At 39.2% G+C, this 17,985-nt stretch overlaps 1 protein-coding gene across 2 annotated transcripts in view; it reads left to right on the top strand.

Moving 5' to 3' along the window:
• Window positions 1–14,848, top strand: part of HOOK1 (hook microtubule tethering protein 1) — a 30,445-nt gene extending 15,597 nt beyond the window's left edge. For both annotated transcript variants that reach the window (XM_083847606.1, XM_083847607.1), the window contains exons 9-22: window positions 1,608–1,774; window positions 2,347–2,487; window positions 3,270–3,471; window positions 4,212–4,322; window positions 4,543–4,630; window positions 4,715–4,775; window positions 5,369–5,509; window positions 6,165–6,252; window positions 6,862–6,896; window positions 7,507–7,589; window positions 7,970–8,070; window positions 8,404–8,505; window positions 9,994–10,062; window positions 11,143–14,848. In XM_083847606.1, the coding sequence (XP_083703732.1) occupies window positions 1,608–1,774; window positions 2,347–2,487; window positions 3,270–3,471; window positions 4,212–4,322; window positions 4,543–4,630; window positions 4,715–4,775; window positions 5,369–5,509; window positions 6,165–6,252; window positions 6,862–6,896; window positions 7,507–7,589; window positions 7,970–8,070; window positions 8,404–8,505; window positions 9,994–10,062; window positions 11,143–11,301 (1,548 nt within the window). In that variant the 3' untranslated portion in view covers window positions 11,302–14,848. The remainder of the gene's footprint in view (window positions 1–1,607; window positions 1,775–2,346; window positions 2,488–3,269; window positions 3,472–4,211; window positions 4,323–4,542; window positions 4,631–4,714; window positions 4,776–5,368; window positions 5,510–6,164; window positions 6,253–6,861; window positions 6,897–7,506; window positions 7,590–7,969; window positions 8,071–8,403; window positions 8,506–9,993; window positions 10,063–11,142) is intronic.
• Window positions 14,849–17,985: the final 3,137 nt, after the last annotated feature.

A 17,985-nucleotide genomic window follows, 5' to 3' on the forward strand; every position in this document is an offset into this window, starting at 1 on the left:
CTCAGTGGAGATGTCTTGAGCTTTCTCCTGTACCCCCCACAAGTTTTGCCTTCTGAGATTTCTCTATTCAATAATTCTGGGTTAAACAAATCCAGGTGCTCATAACATAGTGTGGCCCAGGTGGAGGCATTAAAGATGTTGAGGGAAAGGTACTGCTGATTATAAACAGATGAGTTAATGGCAATGTAGTTCTTTAATAATGTGATGTGTTTTTTAAATACTTTTACATAATTTGTGTTGACTTTGAGGTCCAGTGATTTATACTACTTCTGTTATGCTGAAGTAATAGAAGAGAGAACTATCAGAAAGGAACTGAGAAAAGATGGAAAACTTGCTTTGAATTGTGCAAAAGAGTTGTTTTTAGGAGGTTTTGGGCAGGTGTTCTTCTAAAAGTATTCAAAAAGTATGAATACTGTGTATGTTTAAGGAGTGGCTGAGCCTTGAACAGTAAGAAGGATGTTGAGTAAGGCTCAGATATGCTCCTTACCCGCAGGTGTTTGTGCATGCATGTATACAGTAAGTTGATATCCAGTATTTAAAAAGGGGTGGACCTAGAAAGCCAGCATCTAATGAAGTGGTACAGGAATTATAGTTTTGTTTCTTAGATCTGTTTGATAGACTTTTAAATTATGATCACAAACAAGCTGTTTCTTAATGTTGCATTGTTTAGGCTATATCTGATGTTTTATCTAGTAATGTCATCACGATTTATATATTTTTAACTTATTTATTGAAGCCATAATATTGACTGACACTTCTCATTTAAACTAATTCTTAATAAATTCACTTGTAAGGTCTCAGTCTTCCTTGATATTTTCCAAGAATATAAGAAAGGTAGGTTTTCTTTATGATTCAGGAAAGCATAACCCAAAAAGCGTATTGTCCCTGTTTAAATGCCAGTTAACTAACACATGCTACACGCTCTTATGTTTGACAGGATGTTAAAATTAACACAACAGCTTTCACTAGAAAAACTTTAAAGATTCTAGCCTCTTAATCCTTCCCCATTTTATGGCTGTTAATATACTGACTGTTTCAGTACAGTGTTGTATTCTCATTTGCTTAGCTGTGAACACTCAGTATCAAACCTGTTTGATTGTTGCCAAAAATGCATGCTCTATATGAAGCTGTCCAGGTTTTTTCTTTTGCGTGTGTGCTTACTAGCTTATGGCGCTTGAAACTGCTTCTTGCGCAACCATCCACTGCTGAGCGCACGGCAGTACTGTGTTAGTGTGCTAGCCAGTGCCATCCTGCTTTTTATTGTTAAGTACAAGCAAGATGGAGGGTAACCTTGACACCAGTACTTATTTTTTTGTATGGCATCCATGGTATACTTTTTAATAAAAGTACCAGCTTCTCTCCATATCCCATTGTAAGCCTTTACCATGGTTTCAGTTACAAAAATTTGTCTTTTTAAGAGGGACTTCTCTTGTAGTGCTTCATAACTTACATACACTAAAGCATCTGTATGCTATGTAAATTACATTCTAAAGTTTCTAAACCCTCAACCTTTTTCATAAACTAATTTGGTGACATACTGCTGTCTTGCTTTAGTTCTTTCTGGCTGGACAGGTCTTACAGTGGTGATGCTGTTTTATCTACGCTAGGTGGCTGCCCTTCAGGATGAAAAAAACAGCTTGATGTCAGAAAACGAGATTATGAATGACAGACTAGAGCAATTAGATGACTCTATTGACGATCCAAATACTGTGGTAGCAAAAAAGTATTTTCATGCACAGTTGCAACTAGAACAACTGCAAGAAGAAAACTTCAGGTATGAAACCATTTTATTTTTCTTTCAAAGAAGCCTTGCTTGCCATGTCAGATACATTACAAGATTTTCCGATAACCCTTAAGGATTTTCCTTCTTAATTTCCTTTGCTATAAAAACTTTCTACCACTGTATCAACATAACCTATTTTAAAGATGGTCTTTACCCTTAAGGAAAAAAAAGCTGTTATTTTGTAATCACAATATTGTGGCCCTTTGACACTTTTTAAAAAGGTGATGGAAAGCAGAAATGAGCACCAACGTGATTTGTGTGTTAAAAAAAGTCTCCTTAATGCACTGATTTCTTTCACATATTGGTCTTTCTCCTTGTAATTCCTATGGAAAAATTTTTCATGTGATTCCTTGAAATATCATATCACAAATTTGCAGTACAAAATCCATCATGATTTAACAAGTAGACAGTCAAAAGTTTACAGTACCCTTTTTTGAGTGCTTAAATCAATAGGTTTTCCTTTTCTTTCTTACTTTAATAGTTCTAGCACTAAATGGATCATCATGAGCAAAATGTGTAATGAATATGGATTCTTAACAGACTTCCTGTTTTTGATCTGGTAGGCTTGAAGCTGCGAAAGATGATTATCGTGTCCACTGTGAAGATCTAGAAAAACAACTGATTGAACTGCAACATAGAAACAACGAACTGACCTCTTTGGCAGAAGAATCTAGGGCATTGAAAGACGAAAATGATATTCTTAGGTATATAATATACACAGCTTTTATTTTTTCCACATTGGCAGAATTTAATGACTAAATACAAGGGTTTGTATTTCATAAGAATTTTTTTAGAGGTATTGCTTCTGTGGATGGGTCTTACCCAAACAAGATCTAAAATAAATGTTTGAAAAAGGCCCTTTGACAAAGCAGGGATGAAGTGCAAGCTTACATGTATAACCTCTTCTTAGTATAATAACAGCAATATGGAAATCTTCTGCAAAGCAGGATGAGATGAATACAGATATTGTTCTACATGTGCAATGGAAGGTTAAGTTCTGGATGAATTAGGACATTTCTGTGTGAGTGTGAATGTGCATTTTATTAAGGGAGACATTTTTACTAAGGAAAACATCTTATGCTGTCAAGAGGCTGCCTTTTCTGATGTAAAAAAAAAAAGCGTATGTGCAGCTAGAACTTCGACATAACTTTTGGTATCATGTGGATGGCCAATATACGCAAGTCCATAAATGTTGGGGGCACTCTTAGTATTTCTCAACCCTCCGCGTCCAGACAGGTGTTGCCACAAATGTGAGCGCTAGCTGCCTCTGGAGAGGGTCCATCCAGTGACTGGATGCGCCGCTGGGTGCGCACATTACATGAACTGTTTCAAAGGGTCAGCAAAATAAAGCAGTAAGATTTAATTCTGCTCTTAAGCATGTTGCATTTACCTTTTGAAAATTGCTTGAATTTGCGTGAAACAAGAATCTGACTTTTCTTAATCTTTAGAAGAAACATACTTTGCTAATTCCTGCTTATCCTTTAAGGGCTACTGCAGACAAAGCAAGTAAGCTGGAATCAACTATTGAGGTATATCGTAAAAAGCTACAGGATCTGAATGACTTCCGCAGACAAGTCAAATCTCTGCAGGAAACCAACATGATGTATATGCACAATACAGTCAGTCTGGAAGATGAACTAAAGAAAGCCAACGCAGCCCGTGCCCAGTTAGAAACCTACAAAAGACAGGTAGGACTGCATCTATACTTAAGTAAGAATATCTGAAGAAAAAAGTAACATCATAAGTGCAAGTGTTTTTATTATGTTTCATTGGAAAAAAAAAAAAGTAACAACAATGAATGGCTTAATCTAACAGGCTGTGGACTTAAAAGCAACTAGTTTTTTTTTTTAATGATTTTAATTAGCGATGATGACATCAACAAAAATTAATTTAATGGGCTGTGGACTTAACCTGTATTGTCCCCTTAGACCTTTCTCTTTGTGAAAACTCCCTCATACTCTGCAGTTTACTTTAATAAACTGGGAAAAAGAGTCAAGCTAGCAATTTGAAATGTAGCTTCCCTCTCAATCATTTGTTGATGATTTGGAGGTTTTACTTCTTTACTTCAACCAAGGTAGCCTGTGTTCCTGGGGAGAGGTTGTTCAGCTATTACTGAGATCACATGCCTGTAATATTAACTTTCATCAGGGAAATTTACTTTAAACTGTGAAAGTTGCGTTTATTTCAATAATAAAACATTTAGTTCCTGCAATAATGAAAGGAGCTACCTGAACTTGTTAAATCATTCAAAAAGCTCGTTACCTCTTAATTAATAACAACAACAACAGCAAAACACCAAAACACGCAAAAGTTTGGAGGATCAGCTGTTTATTTTAGCTAAACTGGGTATGAGTGAAAGTTCTAACATAATTCTTAAAGGTAGCGTGTTGAAACCTCCATGTGCTGAATGTCTTCTCTTAATAAAAAGGTCCAGGAGCTTCATAACAAGCTGTCTGAAGAATCAAAAAGAGCTGATAAGCTAGCATTTGAGATGAAACGACTTGAAGAAAAATATGAAGCTTTAATCAAAGAAAAAGAAGTAAGTGTCTTGAATGAGAACTTATATGAATATCTAATGAAAATCAGTGCTGTATGTGTTTCATATTTTTTGTTTTATGGATATATATATATACATAGCATGCATATATAGAATACGTAGAATACATATATATATATAGAATACATAGTACAAGTCCTTATTAATGTTATTTGGTCCTAAAATGTTGCAGTGTGACTTACTTTCATCTCTGTGTTCTTAGAGACTGATAGTGCAGTGTGATGCATTAAAAGAGACTAATGAAGAGCTCCGGTATTCACAGATGCAGCAGGATCATCTGAGTCAAGCAGGTATTGCTTTATATTCAGAGGCTTTTATTTGTATACTAATGATTTCTGTATGTTTGTTAAAATGAACTTCTCATGCAATTTCAGGTACATCTCGTGTTAAAAGCCCCGATAATCTTGCTGCTGAAATTCTGCCAGTAGAATATAGGTAAGACACACAAACCTTGAGCCTGTTTTGGGATTTTTGTGTGTGGGGCATAATAGTCATCTCCATGAGAGTTCAGTATTTTCAGCAACATGACATTGTCTCACACTTAGATTTCCCTCCATGATGCTTCTCTAGACTCCCATGTAGCTTTTAATAATTATTTTCCCATATATAATTGATTTGCATTATTTTTTTTTTAAATTAGTTTTCTTTATGTAAATGTTGGGTTGAAAATACCCATCCAAGGATTGAAACAATTCTCATCTTGTGGCTTGCAGACAAAACAAATGAACAATACACAGCAAGACAGAATAGCTAAGGCTAGCTAATTTACTGTGAAAGTCTGGCAGAGTAAAACATAAAGATGCAATAAAATTTGAATTTTGAATTATAAAATCTAAAACTTTCTCATCTCTCTTCAAAACCTATTGTATTGTTTGAGAATTTTAAGTTACATTTAATCAAAAATTGAATTATTTCTATGAGTATATTCTTGAGGGGAACTTACTTTGCTCAATTTAGGCAGAACAGGAATATTACCTCTGATTATTTCCTAATCAGCAATGACCTTTTTGTTCTTCTTTTTGTTTCAGAGAAATGTTTATTCGGCTGCAGCATGAAAATAAGATGCTTTTGTTGCAACAGGAAGGATCAGAAAATGAACGTATTACGGAGCTCCAGAATCAGCTGGAGCAAAAGCATCGGACAGTAAATGAACTAGAAACTGAGAAAAGGTAATGGGTGAAACAGCATCCTAAATGCAGAAAAATGTGGTTTTTGGCCCGTCAGAATGGTCTTGTGGCTTCCATCTGTAGCATGGCACTCTGCAGGAGGCCATTTACCCTTTTTCTTTTCACCAATGTGAAAAAAACAGGAAAAGGTAATGAGGAAAAGAAGAAGGAAAGCTTAAATGTGTTGTAAAATTTGGCAGTTCTGTGTCTAGCATGCTATGAAGAAACTTGTTATTTATAGAATGCTCTTAGTTCTGATTTGTGGGAGACCAAGAATGGATATAAACTCTATTTCTAGAACTGCAAACAAATGATGTTTTTATAATGCAGGGATATGGTCTGAATTTCTCTATCACTTAATGAATGCTGAAAGCAGTTTACTAGGACACGAGTATTTCAGAGCAATTAAGCTTGCTTAAACCTTAAAATGATTCTGGGTCTGTCATTATAAAATGTTTAATAAAGCTGCCAAATATTTGTTTCAGCAGAAGTTTAAGTCAGACTAAAAGAATTTGAAATCAGTTTCTTTGTGGCTTAAGTGCTGCTGCGTAAACCCTCTGCAAAATTACCATCTAAGCATGGAGAAGAAAAATCTTACTGTGCTGTGATCTATTTACATAGGTATTAACTGGCTTTTCTTGGTTTTTCTACCTAAAAGGCTAAATGAGGAGCATATTGGAGAGTTAAAACAGCAGATTGAAGATCTACAAAAGACTTTGCAGGAGCAGGGATCCAAGACAGAAGGAGTAAGTGAAAGCTCAGGCTTCTTGACCTTGAATTCGTCACTCTGGTTTTGTTTAAGATCCTTCAGTATACCATCAAGTCTTGTTTAGACGTGCCTCTTTTTTGTGGATATGTGTAGTTCTGATAAATACTAAGAAGGCAAGATCCTGGGTAGGTGCGTTTTTTTTTTTTTTTAATTGGTGTAAGATACCTTTATGTTGTTGCAAGAGTAAGCGAACTTGGAAACTGCTTTACTGCTCTATGTCATAAAAATACACCACCCATTTGTTTTCACTGGAAAAGAACCATATTTTGTGTGATTCCATTTTTTTTCCCCTTCTTTAAGAAACTAACTATTCTACCTTTTACTTCTTCAAATTTCTAATTGTAGGATTAAGTGATGCTATAATGAGAAGGATGGCTTAAAGAAAAAAGATGCTGGTGTTAGTTTTTGCACCAGACAGATACCATGAATGCAGTTATGGAAATGCATAAAAAATGCAGTTTTTGAAGCTATATTTGGCCTAGCTAATTTAGGTGTGCTAAGTATTCTAGGCTCATCTGTAAGAACACTTTTAACATTGTGCAGTGTGAAGTATTGAAATTAACTGAATTTTAACTTTCTTTCGTAGTCTAGCAACCTGAAGCAGAAATTGGCAGCACATATGTAAGTATGACACATGCATCCTCAATAACTTAATTATGCCAAATAGTTTGACTCTTTTAGCACATAAACTGTCTAAATCTTCATACCGATGCCTTGTTTTTTCCAAGTCACTGTCTTGAGAACCCATGCATGTAGCGAGTTAAGTATTAGCATTCAGGTTTTGTCTATTCCAGTCATGATAATCTTGTTATAGTAATATTCACTTAACCATCTCTTCATTGCCAGTGGCAGTTTACTGTTTTGATTCTATAACAGACTGTTAAAACCATCACTTTTGCTGTACTCAAAATGCATTTAATTCCTCTGAAATATGTCTATCCTTCCATCAGATTGTAGATTATGCTAAAGAGATGCTAGAAGTGTTTTCTGATGTTTTTTTCACTTTCTTGCTTCTAGCTTTAGGTAAACAAGCTGGATTCAATTTGAAAGTCACAACTTCTATTATTCTTCAAAAGTACATACTAGTATTTCTATTTAAACTCAAACAAATCACCAGAGTTTAAAGTTGTTGCTTAAACGTTTCCTATGATCAAGTTTCAGCTGTCATCTCTTTTAACTGTGCATGGTATTAGTTGTCAGCTTAATCCTTAGTATAGTCTTTCATTTGTAGGGAAAAATTGAGTGAAGTTCATGATGAGTTACAGAAGAAGGAGGCTGCTCTTGCAGAACTGCAGCCTGATGTCAGTCAGAACCGTAAGTAGTTGTTTTTCCTTCCCCACTGTTACATTTCTTCTGAAATGATTCCCATATCCTCTGGGCTATGGGATACTTGTCAGGATAAGGCTTTTTGCTAGTGTAGCTCTAAAACCTGAAACTGGGAAGAAAAAAACAAACAAACTTTTTTTGCAGAGGGAGGCCTCGTGAGGGCATTGTTTTGTTGAACGGTAGCTTGCAAAGTAGGAATTCAGGGTCAGATCTAAGACTTCATGGTACAGCTGAAACAAAAGTAAGAACTTTGAGAGGAAATTATATAGAAACTGAAGTTGTTTGTGTTTTTTTTTTGGCGGGGGGGGAGGTTAAGTACCATGCCTACTTTTGTTTTGTATCTCATTGTTAATGATTTCTGTAAACAGCCCAGAAGATTGGAGAACTGGAAGCAGCTTTGCGAAAAAAAGATGAGGACATGAAAGCAATGGAAGAAAGATATAAAATGTACCTTGAGAAAGCAAGAAATGTGAGTGGCATATTTCTGAACATATACATTCCAACAAGTTGTTGAACACGTTGACTTGTCCTGTCCCCTTCCCCCCTAAAATTAGTAGCTGCATGTTGCATTTTTTGGTCAAATTGCTCAATTGCAATCAGTGTAATGTATGAGAGAATACCGTTCAGCCTGAACCATGAGATGCATTAATGATTCTCTAATAAGTTTTAATATCTTATTTCATACTGCAAAAGGCTGTTTTTCATCGTGATTACTTGACTAGTTTGGTCTGCTTTTGTATCTTTCCTGTGAGCAAATGAGATACAAAGCTGACATGTAATGTATTTGTTTTGCCTTGTACAGGTGATAAAAACCTTAGACCCCAAGTTAAATCCAGCATCAGCAGAAATTATGTCACTCAGAAAACAGATAACAGAGAAAGACAAAAAGATCGAAGCATTGGAGGTAAACATTTACATATATTTAAAAATAACTTCTTATGTGTTCTGCTGCCTCAGATATTGGACACTCAAGTTACTGTTTCTTCATGGTCCAGTGCCCTTCAATGCTGCATTCAGTTAGGAACTGCGCAGACGATCCAACCTAGAGATTTTTAGCTTAGCTAAATTAACGTTTTATCATAGCATGAATCTGTCTGGGCAGTTTACTTTTTAATAGTCTTCCTGTGTACAACTGAAACACTAATTTGAGTACTTTTTACACTCTTTGAAAAGCTCCAAGTGAAACTGCACTAGCCTAATGGTTTTGTTTCAATACACTAACTTGTACAGAAGTGTGGAGTCTGACCTCTTTCAGTAGTAATGTAACTTAGTTGGTGTGATTGACTAGGTATTAGGGCAATGACTTGTTTAATAAACCCATTGTTAGCAGTGATTTCGTATACTGGAGTGCCTGAAACCAGAAGAGTATAACCCGTTAATGCAGGAAAATTTGCTTGCCTGTGCTTCTCTGAAAGGAATGTTGGCAGTAGTCCAAGGGTGAAGGAAAACTGAGAAATGCTGCATTCAGTTTTATAGCAGCACTGATGGGACTGGTTAGAGTAGTTACTTCAGCAGGTACTACACTAAACTGGGAGGAGCTGTTGACTCCCTGGAGGGCAGAGAGGCCTTGCAGAGAGATCTTGACGTATTAGAGGGCTGGGCAATCACCAACCAGGTGAAACTTAACAAGAGAAATGCTGGATTCTGCACCTGGGACAGGCAGCCCTGGCTGTACGCACTGACTGGGGGATGAGAGGCTGGAGAGCAGCCCTGTGGAAAGGGGCCTGGGGATTTTGTTCAGCAGTTTGAACACGAGCCAGCAGTGTGCCGTGGCAGCCAAAAGGGCCAACCGCACCCTGGGGTGCATCAAGCACAGCACTGCTGGTCGGGTGAGGGAAGGGACTGTCCTCCTGTGTTCTGTGCTGCTGTGGCCTCACTTCAACTGCTGTGTGCAGTTTGGGGGGCTACAGTATAAGGAGGATATAAAAACACTGTGTCATGTCCAAAGGACGACAACAACGATGGTGAGAGGTCTGAAGGGCAAGACACATGAGGACACACAGAATAGAAATTCAGTAATACAATAAGAATATTCTGCAGCTGGGGTACATTCTTGTTTTTGAGTTTTCCTCACTTAAAGTGAAAAAAGACTGCTAATCTATTTATAGACTTTCTAATACACCCTGGACTTCCATGCAGTTTTTTCCCAGCTTCGAAATAAGTTTCGAAGTTGAAGCAGCTAAGCTTTAAATAGAAGTTGCATTTCTTGAGGTAGCCTGTAATTTCGTTCTGTCACTTAAGGAAGTATCTTTATTTACATCTGTAAGCCTTCTAGCTACTTTGCATGTTTAAGCATTTCTGCTGCATGTGCATACTTCACTCGGGGGACTGCAGTAAGTTTATGCAGATTATTTCTGTGTTTTAATTGAGATTCTTCTCTGTCTCTTTCCAGACTGAAAACAAACTTGCTAAATTACGTGATTATGAGGAAAAGCTAATTGTAACTGCGTGGTATAACAAGGTGGGTCAAAAGTTCATTTGTCGGTATCTTAGAAATCAGAAAAACACATTTTGCTACACATTTTCCACAAGTGTGGCAGTCAAATCTTACATCTCTGTTTTTCTTTTGAAGTTCACTATAAACTGGTGCTTAGGACAGAAAGCCAGTAATTTCGCTACTTGTCTGAAATATCCAGCTTGCAGGTTAGCATGGCCTGGTGCCTAAAAACACTGAACAAAGAAAAGGAGACAAGTGTGAGAGTTCCAGTTTAAAATGAGATCACACTCTTCGACTTGCTAATCCTGACTGCAGGCCAGAATGCAAAGTTCAATGAATTCTAGCTAGAATTTCCAATACTGTTGAGGTAACTTGGGAAATGCCAGCATCAACATGCCTGACAGCAGTGTAAAGGGAAAATGATATAACAATCTACTATTTTGTAAAATTATGTTTTTAATCTTTTCTATTTGTCTTTGCTTTGGAACAGGAGACTTAAAATTTGTCATAGGCCATGACTGCCATCATGGTGTACCATTTGCTGTCATAACTTTATGGAATTTATGGATTTTTCAAGCTAAATTCTTGAATGTTCTGTAGTTGTTTGTTACTGTTGAGGTTCTTAGGCTTGAGACTGAGAGAGACCATGGTTCCAAAGATTTTCGCGTTCCTGCTTTAGATGTGCGGCATCTAGCACAGTGTTTGTGAAGTGAAGCCAGAGCCATCCTACAGCAGCGTTGTTGCAAGGGGTTTTATAAAGTTAGATTACTATGAAAAGGACTAGAGATAGTTTGTTTTCATTTGAAGCAAAGCGCAGAGTTTCATACACACTGGGGAGGGAAATCAAACAATGAAAGTAAAATTAAATGTCATGCTTAATAAGGGAACAAGTTCACAATGAACTAAAATTAACATTATATAATGAGTGAATCTTACGTTCTTCTGCATTGGTTCATATCTTGCATGGCACCACAAGGCTATATTAGAAACATAATAAAAGCAATTCTTTGTGCATGTTAAGTAAACGTTAGTTTTGCGTATGAAAGATGACCCATTTTTCTTCTGTTTTGCTGTTGTGTTAAGTATTATCTAATTCATTTACAGAGCCTAACCCTCCAGAAACTAGGTATGGAAGCTAGACTGGTTGGCAGTAGCGGTGCCTGCAGAGATGGCCCAGGACGCTCCTTTCTGGCTCAACAACGCCACGTCACCAATACCAGAAGGAATCTCACTGTTAAAGTACCGGGTGCAACATCTGATTGAACCACAAGGACCATGAGGGAAACTCACAAGCTTAAGTGTCCTTAAATGTTTTATAGCTTCCATTTTAACTACTTGATGAAAGAGGAGGTTATGATGGAGGGCAAATGTGAATTCAACATCAGAACCTATCAAGAAGCGATAAATTTGATCAGTGGTATCTAGAAGGTAGCACATAGTTTTCCAAGTAGAAGTAGATTTAATAACTGCAGTATGTATTTACAAGCACAACTTAAGATTTATATTTGCCTTCAGAATATATTGTAAATATAAAAATTGGCACTATATATTTAAAGCTATTTAAAGTGTTTGGGCTAGAGAGTCAACTTTTGTAACAGGGAGATGTTATGCAAAAATGTACTTCAGGAAACTGGCAATATTTGACGTTTTTGCTGGGCTCTTCTAAAAATAAATTTAAAAGATCAGTACCAAGTTTTAAAAATGCTTTTTAAATAATATAACGTACAGTTTTAGAAGTAAGAAAATATTTGCATTTATTTAAAAAATAAAAATGAAAAATAAAAATGTAGTACTAGTTGACTTGTATAAGAGAAGACAGGCTTTGTCATCTCAAGTCAGAGGCACAATTACTCAGTCTATTTAAATATGATTAAGTCTGTGCATATATACACTAAGGAAAGCCTGTCTTTTAAGATGTTGAATTCACCAAAGCCAAATAAGCTGACTTTTTTTCCTGTTTAAGAGAAAAAAAAGCTATTGTATTAACTGAAGTCTGGGCTATGTTTTAAAAGTCTGGAGTGTTGGTACACTGCATTTATGGCGGGGGGAGAGTGAGAGGCCAGGGCGCAGGTAGTGTTGGTGTGGGTGGGAAGGAAACCCGTTTATTTCCAGCTATTTATACAACCTCTTGAATAGAAATTAATTTTCTTCATTTTTAAATGTGGTTTCACTGCAGTTATTCTGAACTAATTGTGCTATGCAGGCAAATGAAAGATTGTTTTGCTAATTGTTGGCGGCAAAAATTATTTGTTGGCAGGGAGAAGAGTGCATGAACTGTAGTAGTTCCAGTATCTAGATCTAGGAAGATGAGATTGGGATTAATACCTGAAATTTGGGTGGGGGAAGTTGTTACCTTTCACAAAATGATGTCACTTTATTTACGAAGTGTCTTATTTTCATTGCAAACTGTATTTTTAAGAAGTTTGCTAATTCCATTCTTCTTTGCAAACTGTCTAGAACAATCTCATTATACCTGTGGTTAAACAAAATAAAATTACAGCACGCCTTAAATGAATGCACTTAACACTAAGTAGTTGAGGGTGCTGTACCAGTCCAAAACCTAACGTAAATCTCAAACATATGCATGAGTGAAAGCATATGTCTGCACCACTAAGGCCATCTTTTGAGAACTGGGTTCAGCTTTGCTTTTGCAGAATTTTCTGCTACTTTGAGTATGTTTTGAATTGTGAATTCTGTGTAGTCTTGCAGTTTGCATGCCCCTCAGTATGGCTTGCTCTTTGATTTCTTCCTTCGCAAGCATCTTAATCTTTTTCTTGGGCATTATATGCAATGCTAGAGAAAAGGGAAGTATTCATTTTTAATACTTAGTAAGCGTTGCTTCTTAATTGAGGTGATGGCTTGCAGTGTTAAACGTTTAGGCATTCCGTGAAAATTTCTCCTTGCAAAACGTACATCTACACGAGGCATTTAAAAGCCACACTCGTGAAAGGTGATAGGAACAGAATATTGCAAACGAGGTGTTGTTGGACAGTTTTGGCTGTCAGGTTGTGTTCTTCAGGACTCTGCTTTTTTGGACTACCTCTTGGGTTTTGAAGTCTTTTACTGCTGCAGTGATAGTTTGTTTATTTTTTTTTAATTATTATTATTCTTAAGATACAATTGTGTATTTAATCCGTTAGTGGTGTGGGAGCTGGTGGTGAGCAGCGGAACATAAGCATCTTGCTAAGGCTTACTCTCACTTTTCTAAAGCCTAGTACTTCGGTGTGTTCTAGTGAAATGTGAAAATGTCACTGATGGTGTCAAATGGGTCTCAGCTTTTGTTCTTTACAGCATGAAAACTTTCATGGACATCCTTCAAGTATTCATTTAGTTAATAGGCTTGATACATTTGTTGTTCTCACAGTGGTAGAGCTGTGTCAGTAGTTATATCAGGTGCTGAATAGTGAAAACCTTGGAGCAAATGTCTTTGATGTACGCTTCTCAAAACTGCAGACCCTGGGACCAAAAATGACCAAGAACCTCCCTATTGATTAATTAGAAGCTTGTCTTCTGAGTAGCAATGAAAAAATTTAAATACTGAACTACTACTGGGGATAAGCCTTTTTCAGGGCAGGGTAGTCCCCAGGATTCTTATTGGGGATGCCAAAAATGAATCAGGTGTTCACATATTAGAAAAGATTTTACTTATTTGGGATTTTTCAAACTGATAAAACGTCAGTGGCTAAATACAGTCTTATTTAGCATTTCTTTGGGATTTTGAGAACCTGTGGAAGAATGGCTATTTTATAGCTGGTTCAACTTGCATTACGTTCTGTGAATGAGGAACTGATCTGCAGAAATAACTATTTGATAAGCCATACTGTTGTATTCACTTCAGCTCATCTGGGTGTGCAGAAAGGATCGTAATAAATATCGTTTTAATATTAACTTCATTAACGTCAAACACAGCTGCTACGAGAGTTGCTGTGTTATGGCTAAATGTCACGTGGCACAACAGCAGAACGATGCTAATCTAAGTGCTGTTTGATGCAGCGTGCGCCACTGTTAAGCTTGGCCATTGCTGGGGCAGGGCAAAGAAAGAGGCTGCTTGGCTCTGCAGCAGGATTAATTTGTGTCATATCCAGATTTCACGGTTAAGAACAGATTCAAATGATGAGTTGAAATCATGGAATATTGCTGAATTTAATCAGCACTATTAGTAATTTTGGTCGTTTTCTGGTAAAACGGGTAATACAGATCCAAAGAAGCAAAAATAAGTTCTGATTGACATATCATTTGTTAACTCATAATTTTCTTTATATGAGATTAAGAATAACTGTTATGGAAGAGAAGTGTTTTGTAGCAATAATACAAATTTGGGGCTAGTAGGTTCTTCTTAAGGTGGATCAGGCAGCAGTTTTGAGAAGACTTTTGGAGCAGCTGTATTGTAGTGGATTAAGAAAACGATAAAAATTTTCACTGAACTCATTTTTTTTCCTTCATTAAATATATATGTATATGGGTATTCTATTTTATACAATATAAACTTACTTGGAAATAAGTAATATAAGCAATACCGATGTTTTATTTAAGTAGCCATAGTTTAGGAAATAGAAAATGAAAACAATTGTTTGAGTTTATAATGTCTAGTAAAATGATTTTCTTAAGACTTCCTTGCTTTTTTCCCTTTCCCCCTACTAGTCAAGCTAGAGTTAAGACTTTCTGTGTATCAGTGTCTACATCGTCAGTTTAAAACAAATGTAAACACTGTGTTGCATAGAACCTGAAAAGTTGCACTAATTTTTAATCTTTTTTGTTTGTTTCTTTGGAAATAATTCTTTTATATTCACATAAAGATTTTTAAAATTAATTTATTGGTGTCTTTATTCCAAGCAATGCCTTTAATGGTCCCTAGGTGCTGTAAGTATCCATACTTGTAGGCAACACATGAAGTGATTCTGCATGTTGTTACAATCACACTGTCCCAAATGTCCCATTATGTGATACGTGTCTTACAGCAGCAAATCTGAGGTGTGTGCTGCCTTCGCCTTGTCTTTTCAGCTTGTTCCAGCTTACAGTTCCGCTTTTATGTCGAGCTGGTTCCCTCTCCTCAACTGGCTGGCAGTCATCTGGTGAAGTGGAAAGGCTAAAGCCTGCTACAAATGAGCTGTCAAATGACTTACGTAATTGCTTATAGCTACTGAAACAAGTTCAGATCCCTGCATGCTCTCCTCAGCCACACCACAGAGAACACTAATGAACAGGTACCTGCTTCCACAACCCTGGCCCATTTTTGTTTGGAGAAGAAAACTGACTGCTTTCTTCAGTCTGCGTTGCAGGTTGTTAGTTGGACAACTTCCCTGTTCCTGAGCCCTAACCTCAACCTAGAAGTGAGACTGAGACCAGGCAGCCACTCAGGGCCCTAGCATGAAGAGCAGCAGGGAGCAAGTGGCAAATTTCCTTCAGGGGCCTTGTTGCAGACCTGCTTTTACCACAGAGCTTGATTTTTCTTTTCTCTGAATTGTGATCCTTCGCCTGAGCAGCCTGACATGTAAGCAAACACTTGTATTGCCTGTTATCCATGAGGAGGGGAAGCTGAGGGATATCCTGATGCAGAAGGGTCTTTGTGCTGGTGGAGATGTCCCAGTGAGGGTGAAGCAAATGGCCAGATACAGAAGACTCTCTCTTTTGTGTGCATATGTGTTATTTCTAAGACAGGACTTAAAAACATTTACAGAGAACAAGACTGCAGGTGTTTATTTGAGGGAGAAGGGAAGGAAAGGGGTTATCAGCTGCACAGGAAGCCTGAGCCAAGCTGCAGGATGTTTTCAGCCAGTATCTGTGGCTCAGCTTGAGGGGAGCTGCTGTGGGCACGCACTGGGAGCCCCCGCTGCCTTCCTGAGCACGGGAGGAACGAGCAGAGCAAGGGATGCTGTGTGCAGGGGGGCTGGTTTCCAGGCGCTTGCTTACCCAAAGCAGCATCCAAGTCAGGCTGCCTGGCCCTGGCACCCTGTTTGCTTACACCTTTTCTGGTAGCTCCTTCAGAGATGAGCGCTGCAGCTGGAGGCTTGTATTTTGAGGTGATTGATGTCCCTGGAAGAGAGCCGCAGCAGTACAGACCCCGGTGCAGAGAAGGGGTGGGGAGGTCAGCCACCCGTGTGAGATGGTTTAGGGGTGTGTGGGGCAACATGTAAGGAGCCACTGTGCAGAACAGTCATGTGAAATGTGCTCTGTGCTCAGAGCTTTACTTACCAAATGGAGACCTGGAGGGGAAGGAAGCCTTTGTATATAGCAGCAGCCTGGGAAAGGAAACTGGAAACTGAGCCAAGGAGGAGGGAAAAAAAAAAAACCTGACACCTGCAGACTGGTAGTGCTTTGGGAGTAATGTGCACAAGAGAAACATCACTGCGCCCACCTCCCTTTTCCAGTTGATTCTAGGCATTGAGCCCACTTCAACCCTTCCTTCCCCTTTTTGCTCTCATAAGGAAGGAAAAGAGAGAACATAAGGTCAGGAAAATCAAAGGAACTTCCCTGTTTCTGTTGTGAAGGGAAGATGCGGGAGTCTCACTGGGAGCAGGACAGGAGGGCTGCTGGCACGAGGGTGTGGGGAGAGGAGGGTCAGGGTTGTCTTATCCTTCTAGTAGGCGCCTGGTCAAGTCTTCATCTTAAAAAAATAGGTTGGTTGGCTGGTTCCCAATGTGTGCGCTCACATCTCTGCCTTACAGATCTGTGAAACAGGAGCCTCAAGTGCCAGAAATAACATCTTAGTTCAGCCTGTTGTCTTCCTCCTGACTGTGTCTGCCACCGAAAATGAGAGGCTGGGGCAGAGCCTCCCTGCCAAGTCCTGCGCTCAAAGGAGCCTTGCCAGAAGCGGTGTTCACCCACTGTCGTTTCTGCGTTGTGTGGCTGTGCTTGGGTACAGTGTGCAGGTCTGCAGTGTCAGCTCAGCGTTCCCCATTGCCTCCTCTCCGTGTGTGGAGGAGAAAGCTCAGGTTTGGAGAGAGAGGTGGGGGGAAAAAAAAAATAAATAAAACCCACCTGGGCATTACCACTTGCATGAAAAAAGATGCTTTTAAGTTCTTAGGGGGGTGACTGAATTCCCAGGGGGGTGACTGAATTCCCAGAAGAGATGCAGGGGAAAAAAAAAATGCTTCCTCTGGGAACACGTGTGCACACACAAGTGCTCTGGGAAAAATTGGTGCTGAGAAAATGAACAGGAAAATGAACAGGAAAAGATCGCTCTGTCCTCGCTTCCTCAGCAGGTGCCGGGGAGCTGGAGGTATGTTTTGGTGGTGCTGCGCTGCGCCCTGGCTCCCTGCCAGGCATCCTGGTCCTGCTGCCGCGAGCTGCGGCTCCTGGTGCCTGGGGCCTCGCTGGGCACAGCCCTTCTGAGCCGATGTGCGACTGGCGTTAACCCTCAGCCAGTCCTGGGACGCTTTCACCTGGCGTGCGGTGGTTTTAAATAACGATAACTTGCCACCAGTGCTTTCCAGGGGCCCTTCTGTCCATTGGACTGAGTGCAGCAGGCTCAGTCGTGCGTCGTGCCGGAGCTCCCCCCTCCACCCCGTGCATGCCAGCCCCTTTACAACGCAGAGCAGGTAAAGGGGGATGAGTTAGCATGTTCTAGGAGGCAGGACCCACAACTTCTGTAGCTACAGATGCAGATTTTATAGAGAGAGGTCGGAAGCAGAGGGAACTGCCTGTGCTCTGTGTGGGTGTCACACCGTTAATTACTGTGGTGTGCCAGAACCCAGCCACAGGCTTTTGTAGTTCTCCTGCTGGCTCACTCATGTTGTTGGGGTCATTCATATTCATCAGGCCTGCATGAATCGCCTTCACTGTTCCCGTGCCAACCTCTCTGCTAACGGAGAGCAGTGCTGCGGTGGTGCGTGTGGGCGCCGCGCAGCTCAGCGCCGCTCTGTGCGGCCACCTCTACCCGGGTGTCCCCATCCCCCAAAGCGCTGGCATGACTGGTGGCTACAGACAGTGCTGGGAAGTGCCTGAGCT

Source organism: Anser anser (assembly GCF_964211835.1).
Source record: "Anser anser genome assembly, chromosome: 8".
NCBI classification, from domain to species: Eukaryota; Metazoa; Chordata; class Aves; order Anseriformes; family Anatidae; genus Anser; species Anser anser.